The sequence below is a fragment of the Dromaius novaehollandiae genome, chromosome 1 (assembly GCF_036370855.1).
Source record: "Dromaius novaehollandiae isolate bDroNov1 chromosome 1, bDroNov1.hap1, whole genome shotgun sequence".
Taxonomy (NCBI): domain Eukaryota; kingdom Metazoa; phylum Chordata; class Aves; order Casuariiformes; family Dromaiidae; genus Dromaius; species Dromaius novaehollandiae.
The window spans coordinates 173,554,572-173,576,784 of NC_088098.1; the positions used below are offsets into that span (position 1 = coordinate 173,554,572).

General features: G+C 34.8%; 1 protein-coding gene across 16 annotated transcripts in view; it reads left to right on the plus strand.

Moving 5' to 3' along the window:
• MYCBP2 (MYC binding protein 2) overlaps positions 1-22,213 on the plus strand; it is a 214,485-nt gene that overhangs the window by 142,071 nt on the left and 50,201 nt on the right. For 7 of the 16 annotated variants that reach the window (XR_010387199.1, XM_064504730.1, XM_064504731.1 and 4 more), the window contains 5 exons: positions 974-1,048; positions 3,196-3,420; positions 4,326-4,458; positions 9,024-9,149; positions 14,495-14,680. Coding sequence is in view for 15 of the 16 variants with exons in the window: in XM_064504730.1 (XP_064360800.1) it covers positions 974-1,048; positions 3,196-3,420; positions 4,326-4,458; positions 9,024-9,149; positions 14,495-14,680 (745 nt within the window). In the remaining variant the exon portion in view is untranslated. The remainder of the gene's footprint in view (positions 1-973; positions 1,049-3,195; positions 3,421-4,325; positions 4,459-9,023; positions 9,150-14,494; positions 14,681-22,213) is intronic. The other 9 variants (XM_064504732.1, XM_064504739.1, XM_064504738.1 and 6 more) reach the window with 7 other exon arrangements.

Sequence of the window (22,213 nt, forward strand, 5' to 3'; positions counted from 1 at the left end):
ATTTTGATGTGTCTTTTAATATAGATAAAATTGTAGCTTTGCCAAAGGTTTTCTGTTATACATACTGATCGTTAATACTGCTATCTGTATATACTATTACTAATTCTTACATTTGACAGGAACAGTGGAAATTTCTTTGAAATGGATAGAAGCAAAAGTGATAATTCATGGAGAATATATAGCTTTTTTTGTGTTCTCCAAGGGCTAATAAATGCTGTCCTAGCTGTTCTGTGGGAGCAAAAAGTATACAGAGCATTGCTTATTTCTATTATATGGGCAACTGATTATAAAATTCATGAATTCTCTTTCGCAGCTCCACTTGGTTTATGATACTTCATAATAAACTAGTAAATGTATTGTATATTTTATAAAATTAATGAGTACTTGTTCTCCTTGCAGCACTCTATTAAATTTTTGCTTCTGATAGAGTGCCTTTTTGGTGTGCAAACTAGTGATATTATTTTGTACAAGTTAGTTGCTTTCAGCAATATTGAACTTAGCACTTCTGCATCTTTTCGGTATTGAATTGGTGACTAAAAGTCCATGTGCACTTGTCCTACAATAATAATTGAAATTGTCTTTCAAAACAGCAGACTGTCTTGCTTTAAAACTATGGCTCGTACTGGAACAATTGTTGTTCAGTGTAACAGAAGTGTGGGATTCGTCTTGCGCGAAGCCTCAAGCTTTATAAGAAATGTCTGGCTCTTAATTCAGTAAATGGCATGACACACTACATTCATTTTGAGCTTTCGACATACTGAACTGCTTTTGTTTAATAGATGATTTGCCATGGTGTGCGATGAACTGAGGTGACTCCATTAGAAAAAGCAAACTTTTCCCTTTTGCAAAACATTCTACCAGTAAAATTACTTGTGAAGAAAGTCTGCATATACTATCTCTAGCTTCTTCCTCCAATGTTTCTTTGTTCCCTTTTCTTTGATGATATTTGTCTTTTTTAAACTTTATTGCTCAGAATGTCTTTAATGCTAGCCAAGGAGTCAGGGATTTGGACTTTTTTTCATGGACTTCCAAAGCTTTACCCCCCAAGGTGAGTTAAATGTCAGGAACAGTCACATTGTATCTTGTTTTCAGAATGTACGTTATAACTCAACTTTACATTAAATATTCTTTGAGGTCTGTCTTACTTTGAAATTTTTATATGGAAAATGGCAGATTTTCATAGCATGCTCTGTCTGTATTTATTCCCTTATGATAAAGAAAATTACTAAGGGAGATTACTGAATTTTCACTAATTTGTAAGTAGCACCCTCGTTTTTTAATAAATGAAATGAGAAATTCAGAGGGATGGCCTAGAGGCATAATAAAGGCTTTCATTCTCTCTTTTTAACACAGAATGTACTAGTAAATTTTTTCTATTTTTCAAGGATACATGTTAAGTTACAGCATTTAATAAGATGACAAATTCATATGAGTAAGCTCACGAATATTTAATAAATACTCAGCCCATTTTTAGTCTATATTAAAATTATAGAATTATGGTAAAAAGTTGTTATATACAGTTAAGCATTTTAAATTCCCTGTGTAAGTGCTTTTCTAAATCTCTTTGCAACCCTGTAGTGATTTTCATGTCAGGTTTGTTTCTATATAAACTTCATAATGAAGGTTATACTCGGTGTTATACATTTTAGTTTAGAGGTTTAAAACAGTTGTTTTTCACTGAATCTTTTTCTCCAAAATAGTGAACTACTTTGCTGCTGTATCAAGATCTAGAAAATACTCGAGCTGTCTTTAGAACACAAGGAAGTTTTTTCTCCTTAAACCGGTTTACCTCAGCTTGCATTAGCTTGCTCTAAATTTATGTATTTGCAGAACAGATGCATTTTGTATAAAGGCTTGTTGGAAAGACTGCTCTAGTACTCTGGACATAGTGCACAGACTTGAATACCAAAAAGCTGAAAATACAGTAATTAAAGAGATCAAAGGAAATCATGTTAATTAAAAGCGAAATAACATAACTAGAAGATTAGTTTAAAACTGATGAAGGATGTACTCTTTTACACAGCAGGTAGTGAACTCCTGGAAGGTGTTGTTGCAGGAGATTGTGGTGGCAGAAAGTATCAGCACGTTCAGAAAGGAATTAAACAAATTCATAGAATTCAGGTTCTTGACCAAACACTAAAGAAACTCTGACATCCATAATGAAATGATTTAAAATGCTGGTGGTGTATAAGGGATGGACCACTAATAATGACTTGCATGCTGTTTCTAAACAGCACCTCCCGTTGCATTGTTGGAGACAATATACTGGACTAAGTGAGCCCCTGGCCTCACTTGGTAGGGCATTGTTCAGATTCTTAACTTTCAGCTGTCTTTTAAAAACACGTATGACTTGCAGTGTAAGCATAATAGACCTCACTCCTGCTTCTCATTTGCTTTCTTCTGATCTGAATGTCCGTAACACTACTCTTTTCTCTCATATTTTCCTGTACAATAGACATTTTATTAAATTACAGCTGACTGCAAATCTATGCCACTAGTTACCTTTTTTATTAGTAACTCCCCATTTTCCATGGTAGGAAATGCAAAACTGTGTTGTCATTTCAGATTTGGACATATTTTTTAATCTGTAGTTGGTACCAAGCAAAATAAATTTGCAGGCTATTTTTATTGTCATAATGAAAATAAACACACAGTACTATTTATGCAGACATTTAAGAATCTATGGTGTTGCTATTACTCTGTGTCATAACTTTATATTGGCAACATATTCTAAAACTGAAATCAAAGAAACAAGTGTTATCATTTGGAAAGAGACAATATTTAAATTCCCTTTACATAGGCCCTGACATTTTCTAGATTATTTCACAAAAAGAGCAGGAATACTAAGTTTCTATCCTGATAAATGTCAGTATGAGATGAGATTTAGTGGCAGTTGTAGAGTAAATAATTTCTATCTAACTGCAGATATGAGGTATTGCATATGTGTAAGTGGTTTCCATTTTCACCACTGTTGTTTTAAGAGTAATTTGATTCTTTTCAATTAATTCCCAGTTTACTAGTAGTTCAGTAGTTATGTTTATCATTGCATGCTAAAATTGACAGTGTAAATAGTACCTCTTAGCTTAGGAATTTACCTATTAGTCTTGAAAGAAGTATATATTATCTGAAGAGTTCAACGGTGTTATAAACAGGTTTCATTCTGTTCTGTTTTGTTTTGCCTTTTTAATTTTTCAGGAATCTAGGTCTAATTCTGATGATTTTTTCAAAGACCTAAATTCACACTGCCCCCAGGAAGCAGTGATGCAAGAACAAGATATGCCATTCCTTCGAGGTGGACCTGGAGTGTACAAGGTAGTGAAGACTGGCCCATCAGGTCACAACATCAGAAGCTGCCCTAACCTTAGAGGTATCCCAATTGGAATGTTAGTTCTGGGAAACAAAGTCAAGGCAGTGGGCGAGGTATGGATCCTTGTAGCTTCAGTTCATGTCTTCATAGATACCAGTGTATAACAGTAGTAAACTCAACAAAAGCATCTGCCCCTATACAGGTTTGCTTTTCCAACCCTCATGATAAATTCTAACTTTTGAACTTCATTTATGTTATAAATACTAATGCAGTTCTGTCTTTTGCCTTTTAGATATGTGTGCATTGATTGGAATAACATTAAAGTTGTACAGCAGTTACATATGCTTTTTTATATATTTCTGTTATATATTTCAGTATTCCTTACCAAATGTTTCCTGTTTCACTTTTTGATCATATGCTTTGAAAGAATTTTGTTTCATTGAAAAATTGTTTCTAGGGCCTAACTAATTAAAAAATGATTCTGTTTCTCTGTATTGATTGAATTGTTCAATTGCTGAACTGTTGTTACTGTTCCTAGTTGTCCAGCCGTGGTGTTTCATGGTTAAGAAGGGCTAAAGGATGTAGTGTGTCATGCTATTTCCTAAATAACATCAGGAACAAAATTAGTACACATATGAACATTTCATATAGAACTAGGTGTTATAACTTTTTTGTTGCAGCCACCAAAAAAAAAGCATACCATGTTGAATATTTCCTTCAAGTTCTTATTTAAGCTTATGTGGATGTTCCAAAATTCTGGTGTTGCTGTTTTGCCTTTACCGAACATAAGCAGGTCTAATATTTTTGAAGTACTCCTAAATGTAAATGTGCCATAAATGGTTTTGGTCTTTCAGTCTACCTCAGCCTATGGCCTTGATTTAAGAAACTTTTTTGTTAGTGTTTTCTTTGTAATATAAAGATTGCATATTTTTCAGATACTGAAACGTGTTGCTGAATCATGCTACTGAATTATCTGAGAAGTCAGTAAATTGTGCTTTTTTGTGTGTGTGTGCATCAGGTGACTAATTCAGAAGGTACCTGGGTGCAAATGGATAAGAACAGCATGGTAGAGTTCTGTGAAAGTGATGAAGGAGAGGCATGGTCGTTAGCTAGAGACAGAGGTGGAAACCAGTACCTCCGACACGAAGATGGCAAGTTTTTTTTTTTTTAATAACTTAGAAAAATTTTATAAGCAAATTAGACAGGAAAAAAGACTAAGGAAAGAACTGAATTTTAAAGAGCTATAACAATTATTCACACTTTTTCATTTGAATTACTTTGCATAGTTGAACTTCAAAGCTATTTTTAAATACATTCTTCAAATGTCTGTTTTTTAAAATTTTTCCTAGTGTTTTCTTTAATACCAGTTATGGATCTTAATTTTGTCCTTCTTTCTTTCAGCTTTAGAGATAATTTTCAAATAAGTAATTGTGTACTGCTCTTGTTATTTTCTTTGATCTGTTTTGTGTTTCTGTGAAAAGCAGAACAGAATCAATTATTTATGTCACTTTTGATTGTGTTAATTTTGTTAATTCTGCCACATAGCATCGTATTGAAAACCTTTTTCAGGTTTTTAAATACTGTATTTAAAATTAGCACCAAATTAGTTAACTGTTTGAGCTGACAAAGTATGATTGCATTCTGTAAAGATGCAGAATTTCTGTCCTGATAATTCACATTCAGATTAGGTAAAACCTTGATATAATAAAAGGAAACAAACAACATCTTAGTACACTTAAAAATACTAAGGTTTTTTAATTTGTTTTCTTAAAGCATCCTTCTTGTTCATCTCCCTCCAAACAGGCTATCATTGCTGATCTAAAATATCTTCTGTTCACCCGAAATGCTTCATGTGAATACCCTGAGGTTCCCTGAAACTGTTACTGTCATTTCCTTAACAGATGGTCTTGGACCTTCTGGATGGGTTCTCCTGTGCAAGATTATGGGCTACCTATATTTCCTTAAAAGATGGGACCAGGAATGCTCTGTCAGTATCTATACTAGCCAGTGAGTATCAGTACTGGCCAGTGAATCATAGAATAGTTTAGTTTGGAAGGAACCTCTGGAGATCATCTAGTCCAACATCCCTCTCAGTGCAGATCCAGTGCAGATCCAGCTAGATGAGGTTGCTTAGGCCCTTGTCTAGTCAAGTTCTCAGTATCTCCGAGAATGGAGATTTTGCAACCTCTCTGGGCAACCTGTTTCAATGTTTGACTCATGTTCATGGTGAAAATTTTCCTAATACCTAATCACATTTTCCCATGCTGTAACCTTTGTTTGTTGTCTCTTGTCCTGTTACTATGACTCTCTGAGAAGAGTCTGGCTTCATCTTCTCTGAATGCTCCTGTTAGATGGTTGAAGAGAGCAATAAGATCTCCCATTAGCTTTCTCTTCTTAAGTCCGAACAAACCCAGTTTTCTCAGCTTCTAAGATATTATGTGCTCCAGTCCTCTGACCATTTTGGTGGCCCCTGTTGGACTCGCTTACAGGATGTCAGTGCCTGTCTTGCAGTGGGGCAAAACTGGACACAGCTCTCCAGATGTCCAGTGTCTCTCTCCTGTCTTTCAAATGTCTAGTAGAAGTTACCACGGATCTTCATTGGCATGCTTTTATTAAATGTTTTGCTAAATGTTTCTCTCTGAGAATGCCTGTAAGGTTCTTCTGTTCATCAGTTTTCATAGAGTTCCCTATGAGATGGGTTTGTTTTAGCTCACTTAGTGAGCTATTATCCTTCCTTTTCTTCAGCGCATATTTCTCTGTTTTCTGAATAAATTTGGACAGTTTCTGTCTATAATCTTTTCTCTCCATTTATGGAATCTGTCTACCACATCCATTTGTCTAAAGCTCTCTTCATGAAAAACTTCCACCTCAGCAGTTATATTCTGCTTGTGCTATTAGGTCGTACTTACAATCTCTTACTTGTTCATTGTAATAGACTCTTTGCCCTGTTTCTGACTTGGGCATTTTGTGTTGAAAATTGTTTTACATTTAGATGCTTTATGATTATCATCATGTTACAGTATTAACACAGAGAAATTCCTTGGTAGTATTTAGGCATTTGTTGTGAGCTGTTGCTTGACTTTAAGGTATAAAACATTTTATGAAGACAGAGAAAAGACAAAGGTGTTTTATAAAATGTATATATTGTGAACAGAAACGGTTTGTTGAACACTTAGCACAGTATTTTTTTGAAGTCATAGATCTTCCATTTTTTAGTTTTGTCTGAAAATATCAAGTTCTGAAATTGAGTATTTATTAATCAGAACAGTATCTTACTGTTGAAAGCATGCATATTCATTAATACAGTTGTTAATTTTAACCTTTTTCTGTCCTAAAATGAGACTGTTCGCTTTTTTTAGTAATCTCATTTCTCTGCAGTTAATAAACTTTATCCTAATTCGTAGTCTAAATATTTTCATATTCAGGTTATGTATACATGTAGTTGTGCAAAATTATCCATTCATGAGGAATAGATAAAACTTGCATTTAAGTCATTTGGCAATATTTAGCTTTTTTGAGTAATCTTTTCCAGCTTTAGTAATTTATCCTTTCATCCTTTCTCTATAGAAAACGATTTTTCAGATTTCTCATTCTTTACAACAGAATTCCGAAATTTGGAAGACTTTAACAAATTCTTTATTTGTTAAAATTAACAGAACCTTGTTTGAAGGCCCAACTTCAAATTCTTGAGTTACATACTTGTACATACATACATACATACATACAGTTACATACATATATTGAAGGACAATTTCTGTATGTCTTTGCTCTTGCAGAAGAAGAGAAATGCAAGCTCCAAACTTTGAGGACCACACTATAATAGGATTTTTATAATCCAATGCACTGGGATGTTATTTTGGTAATTTTCATGTGTGACTCCTATGCCTGGTTTTATTCTTGTCTGGATGAGTCTTTGTTTTTATAATTAAGGTAAAGACAGATGCCTCTTGTGCATCTAGCTAAACAGTTTAAGAAGTCATCACTGCTATTACTGAGATATTTCAGCCTATTCTGTGTTCTGAGTCCATTTCAGTACCAAGCAAAACTAATGAGCTTAAGCCACAGCTGAAAATGATTTAAACTAATCTCTTTTATGTACCATGAAATGAATTAGGAATGTTCGCTGTCATGTTACAGTGCTTTTACTGAAGGGAAATAAAGAGCAGTTGGAGGAGCTCCAACCAGATCTGCAACTGGCTATATTTTTATCCAGAAATTATACCATTGTTCAGATTACTTTTATATTTTTATTACTTAATAAAATGATAAGAAGATTCTCAGAAAGAAATAGGTTTTTTTCAGAGACAAAGCAAAAGAGTCGTAATAAGTACCCAAATCTGTAGGCAGGTATCCAGATATTTTGGGGGAAACACTACAGCAAGATCTAGATTTACCTGTAATTCAGAAAGTACCAACATTTTTTTCTATTGTTGATTAAAGATAGGTTGGAGGCTCATTTTAAGTGCAGCATTTTATTATTGCTGTCTAATGAATGCTCTAACCTCATCCTTCATTAAGTTCTAGTACTAGTTTTCCTGTATCAGAGAGAGATAAAATCAACTTAACAAAGGAGGAAGTAGATTTATCAAAATGTGCAGGTTCTTTATTTACCTATTGCTTAGACTGTTGTTCTCATTTATAATGAAGCCAAAAAAGTGCTATGTGGGTGTGTTATGTTCTAACAATCAAGATATATATTTTTTAATTTTTCTCATGTAATTCTACATATGAAGGATGAAAATCAAGGATATTTTAGAGCCTTTCTTTTTTAAAACTGAATTTAAATTTCCAGCCTTCTCACTGATAAAACCTTTTTTTTCTGTATGTGTGTATTATATCAAAGTACATTCTCTGAAGTGCGGATTTGGTCTGCAATTCAAATTTTATTGAAATGGCACTTAGAAGAGTAGTGTTTTTGTAATTGTATTCATCTTCATTTTAGTTTCTTTACAAGAGAAAGAGTTGTCCATACCAGCCTGAACTTTTAACATGCATTTGGGGAGATTTCACATAAATTATTTTTTACAGATCATCACTTGGAATTATGTTCCTAACCACATTAAGTCAGTGATGTCTCTCTAAATCCTTTATATTCAAGTGGATCCTGTCTCTTATTCATGTTAGCTCCTCTGTTGTTTTGGGTATTCAAAAAGACCCCAGGCTGTTTTGGCTTTGGCTTTTTTTTAGTAGCATACAAAAGCAAAACTATGGTACTCAGTATATACAGTGAATAGATCTGTCAGGAAATCAGTGAAAATGTCTTATATCCCATGAACAATTAAGGCAGTAGCTATGATTAAAAATGTATTGGCTCTGAGTTTATTGTTGCTCTGAAAACTCTCTTTTCTCCACCCTATTTTGTCAAATGAATTTAACAATTGCTATCCAAAGAATAAATAATTGAACGGTGTGGTATTACTGGAAGATTAAGTATCAAGCTTGTTCAAAGCAGCATATGACAGAAAAGCTTACAGCAACTCAGTCAAAGATAAAATCAGTTTGCGTGGTATTAACCCCTTAATCTTTTTTGGTTTTAGAGCATGAGCTCTAAAGAGGAGAGATGTGCTTTCCTTTCTGAAGAGAATTGGGTAGAGTGGAAGAGTGCTATCTGTGGAAAAAAATTTAAAAATACTGCTCCTTTTCCTTGTGACTCATCTTGCCAATGTAAATCAGTTACTAAGAAAGTCTGATTCTGAAGTGATGGCTTTTTTTACAGAGCAAGTTCTTCTAGATCAGAATGTTCAGACTCCCCCTCCAAGTCCTTTTTCAATACAAGCTTTCAGTAAGGCGACAAGCTGTAGTAATGGACAAGGATTTGATTATGGCCTCGGAAATAACAAAGGTATGTTGTTACACTCAAACATTTTATAAAATAATGTTTTTCTTAATTTTGTGTATGTTTTTGTTACTTATTTCCCACTATTCTGCTGCATACCGATAGCATTTGAGGCATCATCAGATGTGCTCCAAAAAACGTAACCAGTAGCGCAGTGAGTTGCAAGGTGTTTTACAATACATTTAGTTAGTAATGTTGTAATTGCTTTTTTCTCTGCTTTATACACAGTGTTTATACTGAGTGAAATTTAAAGGGATTGGTAAATATCTGTATCTTATAATTGAAGCTTTCTGTAGTGGTAGGCACAAAATTATAATGAAGAAATGAAAAATATTTACTTATAAAACAAGATGAAATAAATGTTGGATTTAGATCATACTGGTTTTAAAAAAGATCAGAAAGATATATAAACGTTTCTCATCTGTCTGTCTTACCATTTTAAGTGCTTTTAAATTGATGACAAGATAAAAGATACTAATTGAGATTCAAGTTGTAAAACTAATTAGTTTTAGCTAGTGACCTTTCAACCACATAGATACCAGTTATAAATGCTTGGAAGTAAATAGTACCTTATTCATTTTACTGTCATAAAATAATTCCTTCTTTTACGCATGGTTTATTTCATTGCCAAGATATAAATATAGATAGGCCATCACAGTGAACTTAGACTGTATGCCTTTTGCTTGTTCATTGAGTAGATCTAGAAGACACAGAAGGGACTTTTGTCAAGGCAGATATCCTTGAGAAATATTACTGAAACATGGAGCTTTGTCATTCTCCTCTTAAATATCTGTACTCTGCTCATGCCACTATGAGTGTGGATCTTAGGGGCGCTATGTGTTTTTAATACCAACACATATTATGGGTCATTTGCTGAATAGAATGACTTCAATTGGGACTTGTTTTAAAGGCAGAAAGATGAAGGGAAAATTTATTCCTAGATTTTTTTGTCAGTTATTTTCGTAACGTGGAAGAGTTTTATGTCATTTCAGAGTTTTACCACGTAAGGAAGTAGTTCATATTTGTATACACATTGCTACAGGGAACCCCTTTTTTGGACAAAGTTTGGAAAAGTTCAGGTGGTTTTCTTTAGTTTATAGGGTTTTTTTGTACTTTTTCCTGGTTCAGCTATACTCATTTCAAAATAATGGCTGAATCAAGAGTGAGCAGGAGTGCTTAAGGTGCTCGGTCTATGAGGCAGTATTACAACTTGTCTCAATGTCAACTGTGTAATAGTACAGAAATATTACCCATTCTTTTCCTGCAGTAAGATACTACGAAAAGAATTGTTTGCTTGTGTTCTCCAAAGATAAATTCTTGAAGATAAATGTACTATACTAACAGGAATCCTAGTTTCTGAAGACATTGTGATTCCTTTCACTATATCCTATCTTAATCTCTAAGGTGCTTCTTTAGGGTGCTGCAGTTACAGAAAGTTTAGAAGGCAGTCCTGCATTGAATTCCATATCGTTATACATTGTATATGCATTATTCATATACATTATATATATATATACACACATTATTCTAGTGACATACTCTCAAATTTTGATATTTAGTGTGGATGAAGATCTCAGCTAAATGGGTGTACTTATTCCCTGTAACTGTAATTGCTTCTGAATTCCTCAAGAGTAGAGAGTTGTTGTCAACTCTGTGTGAAAGAGTAGAAATACTATTTTCCCCAAAACAGAATTCTTCTGTTTTAGAAGAATAACTTCTATTGTATCATTATTGTATATGTCACCTTCTGTCTTGCATTCTCAGGTCTAAGAAGCTTTGAGTTTTGGAAATAAAAAGAACTAAAGGTGGAAGCACTTTCTGTTAGGAGAATTTTTGAATGGAGCACTTCTGTTGAAGATGCTTGTCTGTCAGAACCCTTCTTGTAGGGATGTACTAGTTTCAATGAAAATTTAGTAACCATCTATGAACATTTCAGGCTGCTGGTCGAATGTAAAGATCCCCATGCAGTAGATGTGTATTTACAGTATTGTCTGCAAGGAAGAAGATGTACCTCTCACAATCATTCTGTTTGATTTAGCCATGTTTTCTGTATTCCAGCCTTCTACATTACCAGCAAGTTTTTAATATTCCTTGTGAATGGCCCTACCCCGATATGCATTTAGTTATTCTGAGCCGATAACTTTCAAATTGTTCTTGCGGAAACTTCCCTTTGCAGTAATGACTTATTTTAGGAAATGGGCTTGTCACATGGAGGATAGTGCTCTCACTATCCAGTGTATGCCAGTGTTCTTTCTCTTGTCCAGGTTAATATTCATGTATATAAACTGGAACATTTCCAACGAAAAAGGACCTCTCTGTATCTGTGCTGCTTTATATATGATATCGTTTTGGAGCATTTTATAGTTTGAGAGAGGGTCTGCTTGGTCTCACAATCATGAGCTTTGCAGAAACTCCAGGATTACTTTACAGACACTTCCAAGAGTAGCCTTTGTAATGTCAAACTATTTAAATAGTTCTAGTTACAGGTAGCTAGCCTTTCTTTACTGAATTTTTGAAAGTACTCTTCTAGAAAGAAGCAGAAGATTTAGCTTGATATTCCAAGACTTATTAGACATTTGAACAGTTGCCATTCTTTGTCCAGAGAAAGTGATTAACTGCAATAATAGATTATCTATATTAATTTCTAAAAATAAATAACCAGGTAACAGGAATCCTATTTTATTGTGAATCCACAAATGTTAGAAGGAAACATTTTCCCTGTTTGTATTTAAACAACACACTGGCTGATCTAGCCTTTTTAGTGCTGGAAGTCACTTGCCAGTCTTGGGATATCATCATAAGTCACAAGGCTACAGCAGTAGCTCCTGAGTCTAGGCTCCTGGACAGGCACAGAAGGAAATTTCTTCTGACTGCTAGGCCTTGCACACTGCTGTAAAAATCATTGCCGTGTCCTCTTCCACTGTATAAACACTGACAACACTGTTTGTATGGCTTATGTATAGGCACAGTAGATAATGTTTAGCTGTTAAACTTAGTTGTTCTTCTAATGTCCCCTCTACCTACTCTAAGAAAATAGTAGGAAAGACAGAAGACTGATTGAAATCATATCATGATTTTGGAATGTGGCCCAAGAATGTCTTTGTGCTTACATACAGTATAGATCTGAATTGATTAGATATTCAGGAAGAAGGAATTACATTAATTGAATTTTTTTAATAATCAGTGATATCCAGAAATTTAATCTAAAACATTTTGGGGCCTGGTAATGATGTTCTTTTTCACTTTTATAGATACTAAATATTATAACCGGTCTGAGAGCTTTAATAAATTTATAAATTTGATCAAGAAGTAAGAGTGGTTCACTCCTATAATTCTGCTTCTTACACAGTGTGGAGAGCTAAGCTACTGCATCTTGGGACAAGTAGTTCTCCATAGAGCAAAACCAACTGATGAAGCAAATATGTGTCAAACGCATGGATCTTATCACTATAATTCTCCTTTGGAATTATAAGAATTTGCATATTTAGTAGTAATGATGGTTGTTTTTAAATCAGATAAAGAAGGAGTAGCTTTATAACAGTTTAAAATACAAAATATTGTGTAGTGAGTGCTGTATGTGGAATAATGGGGTGACTGGGATAAATAAGCTCATAGAAAAACAAGTGGTGGATAAAAAAAGATATCACAGAGTATTCTCAGGAATATAGTACAGGTATGCCCAGCAGCTGGGAATTACATTACCTCTTGAGCTTTTTAGTTTCAGGTCAGCATCTACTCTCCCTCATTCAGCTTGCCTCCTTTAGCTCCAACAACCATAGACCCCCCTGTGATCCTCTGCACTGCTTTGTCTTCTGAAAGGAAGGGCTTATGTGTAGATGTGTAGATAAGATTCAACTGAAAGTGCACAAAGCACGCTCTGAACAATGCCAGCACAAGCGTTTTTGGATGTGCAACATGGTTTTTCTGCCAATGAACTGCCAACAGACAGTTGAGAGTTACTACTGGGCCTTGTTTTGTGGTGCTGGTTCTTTCTCTGGTAACTAGCATGAGCTGTATCTACCTAGAAAAATTATGCAACTCTTGGCCTGAAATTAATTTTTTAAATAGTTATGTTTAAGAACTAGAAGTGATTCTAGTTTAAGAAGAAGTGATTTACCAAGGATGTCTGTCATGTCTGGGTTAGTACGGTAAGAATGATTGTTGTGCAAGTACTGATTCCAACTTTTTTTTAGATATTCTACTTCCATAACAGTGAAATAAAATTGATTTATTGCTACCTAGAGGTGATTATTTCGATAGGATTTCCAGCTTTTTGCTGGTGTTTTTATTCTCTCACTTTTAAAACAAAAGTATCAAGGAAATAAGTGAGATATTTTATTTTGGAGTACTTAGATTATGTAGGATTCCATAGACCCACCAGTCTTTCTCTAGTTCCACGAAAAGACAACTGATAATCATCTAAACATGTTCCAGATTCAGTGAGTTGTAAATTGTGTATTAGCTGCTGATTTTTTTTTCTACCAAGTTTTCTAGAATGCTGTCAAAATGATACCAAGTTGCAGAATTAACTGATGCTGTTGAGGTTTGGCTGGCGATGGTTCAAATCTGACAGGCTCTCAAGCTCTTAGTGCCTCCATCTCATATTGCTTAGCTATGCCTGAAGTTATATCATGGTGTGATGAACTCTGCCTTGTTACTGTAGGCATCATATACTGTGAATGCTCATATATGCTTTTTTGAGAATTGGCATTCAGAAATTAAAACTGTATTTTTAACATGCCAGCTTTCGTGAAGACCCTCTTTTGTCCCTCAACGAATATATACAGTTCTTCAGGAAACCAATTTCAGTTCTTAAATGGTGTTTCGTTTTAAAAAAAACAAAAAACAAAAACCTTCAACCTGATCCTGACCTTGAAAAACAGCATGACAGAATACTTTTAAAGATATTTGCAAAAATAAGCAAATATTTTTCAAAGTCTGGCACAGAAATACACTTGCCAAAGCCTAATGACATGTTATCTTTCCCCTCTCTTCAGTTTTTCTAATCTTTATCTGCATGTTCTGTTGCATGTGTGTCTTATTGTAAATGCTAGGGATATCTGCTTGTTCTTTGGCTGCTCTTCATTTTTTAGCAAGATGAATATAAATTAAGCTGTCTTTTGAAATGTTTTAAGTAATTTGAATAAAATATTCATGATTCTTAGAAGCCCTGCTTGTACTTTTCAATAATTTTATTGCCATGCATGGGGTGAGATCTTTGTATTTAGCCATAATCAAAGCTCTGTGTGGCTAAATAAGATTTGTGAGATTTTTCTATTATCTTCATTTAAACTTTAATTGAGCACCATTTTACTCTGCTTTTCTGGAGAATGACAAGTAACAGGTTGTAGTTTTGACTGTTTTGCCCACTACAGGTGACCAACTGAGTGCCATACTGAATTCCATTCAGTCACGGCCAAATCTCCCAGCTCCTTCCATCTTTGATCAAGCTGCAAAACCTCCCTCTTCCCTAGTCCACAGTCCATTTGTGTTCGGACAGTCCCTTTCCTTCCAGCAGCCTCAGCCACAGCTTCAGAGTAAGTTTGTCAGCCTTACCTGCCTCATCAGTCCATTTCTGAAGCTTTGACATTGCTGTTCTTAGTTGCTTACCAGCTACTAATCATCCCTCCGTGCACTTTTCTGGTTTTGTTTTGTTGAGTTAGTTTTTCATGAATTGGAAGCATGTGAGGTAATGCTCCTAGAGAACCATACCTATTCAACTTTAATTTCAGTGTTTACAATATTTGCTTTTTTATGTGCTCTGCAGTGTAGATAACATTCATGAAAGTGCATTTCCAATATTGTATGCAACACTGGGTTTATAATTAAGGTATATATTTTGTACAGTACAAAGTGTTTATAATTCTTTTAACATGAGAAATCGACTGCAGTAAATTCATAGCTCTTAAATTTTCTTACCTCCTACATTCCTAATTTTGTCATCACTTCTAACTTGAGGGATAGCTGAAAAGTTGGGACACCCGGGCGATACTTAAAACAAAGGCTTTTGTAATCTTGTGTTGGGTGCTCATGGGAGTGACATGCACATCAAAGTTTGCATCTGAAGGTGAACAGCAGATAGTTACTGATGAGAGCAGTTACTGATGGAAGGACAAGAAACTATTTAGTTTTTGTTTAGTGAAAAATAAAATCTCAGTACTCATGATGCATGGCAGAAATCACAGTCCTGGAGAATAAACTCCTCCTTATCCGCAGACGAGGTATACTCATGCAAGCCCTATGAGTCATAGGAATACTAGTCTTCTCCTCTCTCCCATAAACAATCCTTCAAAAATGCCATTTTTTTTTCTTGTGGGACCCTGTCAGTAGTTCAGTCTGTATTGCTGTTCAGTCCTGGATCTCTTCATTTGAGTTTATTCAAGTGTTGGTAGTCAGTGAAGTGCATCGAATGAGACCTAGATAAAATCTCTAGTTCACTTTTATAAAGACTATCAGAAATATTCTAACAATTGCCTTCTGTACTTATTAAATTATTAATTATTAAACCAATGTCCTGAAAGCAAAATATTCTGTAACTCACTTAAATAAAACAGATGATAGCCAATGGCATCAGTGCCCCCTCACTGAGAATTTGTCAGCTGGTAAGAAAATGTGCTGTGTATCTTCTCTCCCATCACTTTTTCTTTCATTGGTCAGAGTAGGAAAGCCAGAATTTATAATTTCACTTTTTTATCAAATATGACCTTAATTGTCTTATTTCAGGTTTCAGCTGTTTATTATTTAATTTTTAGACCTGTATTGTATGAAAAGAAAAGCTGTCTAAATTTTTTTTGCTTGTCCAACAAACATAGAAAAGTTGTATTCTCTAAGTCCCAGTCCACAGTTCATGTTTTAGAAAGGATCCCTGATTCAAAGAAGAAGCCTTTTGTGTCAGACAGGAGCAGCACTGGTAGTCTACCAAATGAAATAATAGGGGATCTGTGAAAATATTTTAAGTTTGTGGCTGGATCTCAGCTTAGTATAAAATCTCAGCCTACTTGGTTATTTGCCTTGCTATTTTAGATATTCCAGCAGGGCAAAAATCCTGAACTAGAGCTGGTATACTGATGTGCTAACTAGTTTGAGACAAGGACCTTCTTCCAAACAGTTTATTGTCTAATTTAAGATTTGATGGAAACAGTGTAAATTACACATGAAGAAGGAGAGAATTACTAACTTTTTTTTTTACTGTCAAAAATTAAGGAGTAAGGGGGAGAAGGAGGGGAGAGAATTTCCTGTTAGAACTTAGTCTTTTGCAGATGTGTTAGTCCTCCCTTTACAAGTTCATCCAAAGGTTTAATTCAGAATGTTGTTTGGGAGACCCATAAGGCTTTATTCATATACTTGTTCATTTAATAATCAAGGAAATTATCAGAGACCTTTGAAAGTTAAATAAAACTGTCTAGATTAAACATTATTTTATGTTAAGCAATTACTCTGTTATTAATTTGTTTCTAGAAATTGTCCATATTAGAAAGCAATCGATTCATTTGCACTGTAAGATTAATTAGAATATCAAGGCATATAGGCAATAAAAATATTTAGACAAAAAATTCTATTAAGATCTAATTCCACTGTATATTTTTTAAATCTTTGTTCAACTCTGATGCAGCTTTAATAGAGTTGTAACAGAAATGCTTTTAAAGTGTGCCATTTTCATAATTTATTTCCAAAGTGCTTTATAGCCTCCTGTTATGAAACATGTAATTAGAAGTTAAATCCATTAAAAGACATATCTCAAGGCTCTGTGTCAAGTCAATTGGATTTTGCCCTAGACATGCATAGTTTCATTCCAAATTATGTGTTCTGGTCCCTAAGCAGTTCCTACAATTAAAAAAAAAATCTTAAAATTAAAATGAATGTTTATAGTCAATAACTGTTAAATTAAAGGGGCTAATGATAGTTTAATAGTTGTAAGAAGTAGTTCCTCTGCTTCTAGATTTCCATGGCTCTAGATATTATATGCTAACTACAGTTTTTGACTAAAAGTATGCCTAAATAGTTTAGGCTACCACTTACATATTTTGCTCTTCCTCATTTCTTGAGGAGAAACCTTATTTTGCAGCCTGATTTTCAGGGAAGTTAGCATCAAGCCAAACATCCCCTAGAGCTACTTCCTTAAGTAGCTATTTCGAACAAGAAGAAAAATGTCTGACTATAATATATAGCCTGGGCTAGTGAGAGATTGCTCTTTTTCTTTAGAAGACTTTGCTGTTCTCTCTGAAGAACAGCTCCTGTGTTTGGTGACGGAAGAGGGTGGGTTTTTTTGGGTTTTGTTTGTTTTTCCAAATTAATTTAAGGAAGAGGGAAAGGGCTTGTGACAACCTTTTATCTTCAGATACAGTGTTGGGTTATTTTCTGTGGAAATACTACAGTGTGTTAGACAACCAGTTCCTGAGATAGAATGCTTGAAAAAATGGAAAGTATTTCATTTTCATTTTGTTATTATCACACCATTATAAATAGCTTAATCAGAAAAAATCCTGTGCATTTTGCCAAAGGAACCTTGGAATGTATTATAGATGGGCTAATACAAAAAAGAAGGGGAAACTGTGTTACTCAATTTTTTATTATTTGCTAGAACTTTACAAAGGGCTGTATGTTCTGTATTATTTAATTCCTTTGCTAATTTTCACGTGTGCTTGTACAATAGAAAAAGATGAGAAATTACCTTCTTTTCAGAGGGACAGACAAAATTAAGATGTTCTTGTCATGTGTTTTAGATCCTTTTGGGGTCTTCTATGCAGCTTATAACTCCCAACAAAGCTAGAGGGGATGGCATAACCTAAATGGAGTTTAAGAACAGCTGTACTGACTTGGAATTATAGAAAGGAGCTTTTCCCTGAAAGAACACCAGTTTATCTATGTTAATTCCTTGCTTATTCCAACAAACAAGAAACAGTCTATAAGTACTCCAGCGTGAGTATGTTTGCTTTTGAGAAGTTCTAAAAATGAGCAGTAGCATATATGCTCAGGAGCTGCAGCTTCCCACAGCTGCAAGATTATTCCTGATTACTTGATTAATTGGTCTCTGAATTTTCTGAAAAACAGAAGACTCAAATTTCTGGTTGGTTCTGAACATAGCTAAAGTGTGGAAACGTAGAGGGTCAAGGAAGATCTTGTTTCTCAACCTCCAGCAGCGTGTGCTGGGTCACAAAACTTCTTAGATTCAACAAGTCAGGGAGACAGAATCTTGCCACACTGTCCAGCATCAGTAACTAAAATTGCAGAATTGGCTGTTGAGCTAGGAAGTTGGGGAGCAGACTGTGAGGCCTTGCCAGTTAGACCTTCCTGGCTTGTTTTTCTCTCATCTGAATTGCTACCACAAATGAAGAACATTTTTATTGGCTGAGGAGGCTTTGGACCCCCTCATTAGCCTCCTATGTCCCGTACTCTCCACTGTAGCTCTGGCAAGTCACTGCGAGCAGTTGTACAGCACAGCTATTTCCTGATTCATCTCAATCCAGACAGAAGCTGTGGTGCTGAGCTGCTGTTAAATACATGCATGGTGTCCTGTCATACTGCCTCCTCGTAAATCCATGCTTCTGGGTTGCAGCCTAGTATACTCCCTCACATGGAGGAGATCAACCCCTACCATTCATGTGAGGGATTCCTTGATACCTTCCTTCAGTATTGTTTCACCACTCTCTCAGTTTTTTTTGTTCTTTTACTTCCTAGGTGCTAGTTACAGAGCATTTAGAACCACTGGCTTTGCCTGCGCTGCTTTTATCAGCATTTCCTAAACTGTGGAGAGGCTATAAACCACTAGCACACATATGCAACGCTTAACCATTCTCAGTAGTGCTTCAGTGAAATGGAGGGAGAGACTTTTTAATTTATTACACTGACGTGTTCTGTATCACAAACACAGAAATGCCTTAATTGTCATGGTAAGCAGCCAGAGAGTATTAGTTTAGCTATTTTTTCAGATGCTACATATTGCCACAGCAACATTCCTGAAAGCTGGAGCTGATAAGGTAAACTGTTTTGTACCTTAGGCTTTACAGATTTGATATTCTAAAATAGATACAAAGCATACATTTCAGACTGTTTAAATCCAAAACCTTTCCTGCGGGGCAGGTAGGGTAAAGTTTGGAGAAAGAGCACAAATTCTTTCAACCTTTATTTTAGAAATAAGTTTGGTTTATCATGCCTTCAAAGTTATAATTCTGAATTACAAAATTTTAGGTTCATTTTATCTACCCTTTCAAGTGCAGGAATTTTTCAGTTAATATTTCTTTCAGTTTATATATTCAAGTGACTCAAATGTTGGTGCTCTAAACTTTACTTTCGGATAATAAACACTGCCAATATTTTTCTGATGAAACTGCATTTCAGCTTTTGCTTTTGCTCATTCATTCATTCCCCTACTAATGTTATCTAATATTACTTTCCCCTTTTTAATATTTAATATTCAAATGTGGATTTCAGTGTATTTTTTCTACTCATGTAGCAAAAGAATCCTGGTCCAACTGCCACTATGGCATTTTCAGATTCTAAAAAATGATGTATTTATTGCAGTGCTTCAGAAAAATCAGCTAACTGTGTTACCAAGCTTCCATATTGGTAGCAGTGAGTGAAAGAGGAATGTGTTCTTTTTGCACAGGCATCCACTGGGTAGGCAGGAGGGCAAAAGCAGGTCAGTGCTTTCCTCCATCAGCATACAGAAAGACAGAAAAGGAATGTCTTTTCAGAAGAAACTTCACCTTATCTCCCCTCTCCAGAGATATAGTTTTACTAGTCTTTTTCAGTCTATATGTTCAAAACAATCTAGACCAGTGTGGACCAGTTGGCAGTCAGTCATGCCTCCTGTTTGGCATACCAGCTTTCCCTCAGAGGAAGCAGGCATGGCTGTCAGAAGACTATGGGCTGCCATAGGAACTGAGCTGCCTCTTATGTCTCCATATTGTGCAGCTTTTCAAGCTGGAGCTATTTCCATGTTGGAGCAAAGAGTGTGACCGAAGATACGCAGTTGCATTTGAATGTGTCTTGAGACAGAGCTTGGACATGCCTTTGTAGTCTTTGAGGATGATTAAGAAACAGGACTTCTGTCCCTGTAGCTGACCAGCTATCCTGGATAAACATAGATCATTTCCCAAGGCAGCAAGGAGATTATGTGGGGAAGTCAGTCTCTTTGACCCACAGCCTCCTTCTTGAAGTGTTTGAGAAGCAGTACAGTATTCAATATAAATTAGATCACAGCACTGTGAAATGTGAGTATTCTCAGATACAGAATGGAACAACCAAAGTTTATACATGACCTTGGATTTAGTAAAGAATTTTATTTGATCATTTATAGAGCATAATGCTGATATACCAAGTTGACATTTTAGGCCTGTATTTGCAGAAGTGTTCTTCTAATGCAGCTTTGTGTTCCTAATGTGTTTTTCTGCATTTTACCTTTAAAAAAAAAAAAAGTGATGGTGCAGAGACAGCTAGTCACTCAGAAGTTACGTAGTTAGCACTGAAGCATAGTTATCATATGTAGGCATCAAAGTAGATAATACTGTTCTTAAGTTTATTCTAATACTGCACTGAGAAAATAAAGATTAATTTCTTGTTTTAAATAATAAAATGCTTATTTCAAGCATGTGTGAACACCTTTATTCTCATTTTACAGCCTGTAGAACTATAGCTGATTCCTTAAGAATAGGATTTCTAATATATTTATGTGTACAAACTAGAAAATGTGGTACCACACAGCAAATCTCTTAAGCTATGCAGGGATTGAAATCACTAATTTGGAAAAAACTTATCTTCCTTCATTTGTACAAAGAAGTCTTTCTAAAGCAGAGTATCTTCTAGTGAGTATACAAAATAAATCTCTTTAAAAATGTTAATATAAGTATCTTCTAGTGGATATACAAAATAATTCTCTTAAATATCATTAATGTGGTAAGAATTCGACTTATTTTTTTTTCCTACTGGAAGGAATAGGAATTAGAGTAAAAACAACACTGTAGGAAAGCAAAATGATAGACTTGTATCTAAAACTCCTTGTTATCTCACTCCAAGCTCTCTTTGAAGCTCTACCTGTAGCAGATTTGATGTTGGAATCTAACAATACTGAAACTACCTTGGATTATACCAGGATTTAACTTAGAATTTTTTCTTAAGGCAAATTTTTTTTTTTAAGGGTTGGTACAGATTAGTTGTCATGTCTGTACCATTTGGTTGAATCTCTTTTATTCCTGGTTATGTCTCTTAATAGTATTGAGAAGCTAAAGTTGGATTACACATCAAGTTTTTAAAAACAGTTCATTATTGAGATTCATTCAGATTTTAAAGGGTTTAATTTATTTTTTATCATTCTTTCCAGTGATTAATGAGACCTTCCAACACAAACATCCCACATGTTCTCTAATTTTCTCAGAAGGTTGTGAAACTCAGCCATTTAGAAAGCCATGCTGCAGTTTTAAATAATTCACATCTGTGAATTCACAGCTTAAAAGTTCATGTTTAAAAACAGTTTTGTTCAAGACTAGACACTGCTGTATTTTTATAATAAATCCCGTTGACTAGTCTCTGAATATTACCTTTTGTATTCTAATAACATAGACTGAAATCACAAAAGTGATCGTCTTTTATTCTTTTAAAAATGCAAATCTGGGAAAATGTTAGTGTTTCTCCTTTAAAACTAATGTAGGAATCTTAACGATTACCTCAGAACATTTAGCAGAGGATATGCATATCATTTGAAATGCTTGTTTTTATCTTTGCTATTTTTTCCATTGAATCTGTGCTGCTTCTGTGCAACTGTTTTCCACTGTAGAAACTTCATCCTGCTGCCTTGCTTCTCGTGAGCGTATTTACAAAACTAGTGATGTAGCTGGGCCTGCCTCTGCTATTTCATCTCTCTCTCACAAACTGAAGGGTGGGTATGCATGCAAACATAGCAAGGTTATTCAGAATTTGCAGTCAAAGTGTTTTCCTTTTCCTTTCATTCATTTTCATTTCATTCACTTAATAAAATACTGTTTTAAAAGTAAATGTTCAAGTTTGGTATTTGTTGGAATTCATTTGATGTAACCATTCAGTGTTGCGTTACTGAGTTGCAGTGATTTCATGAT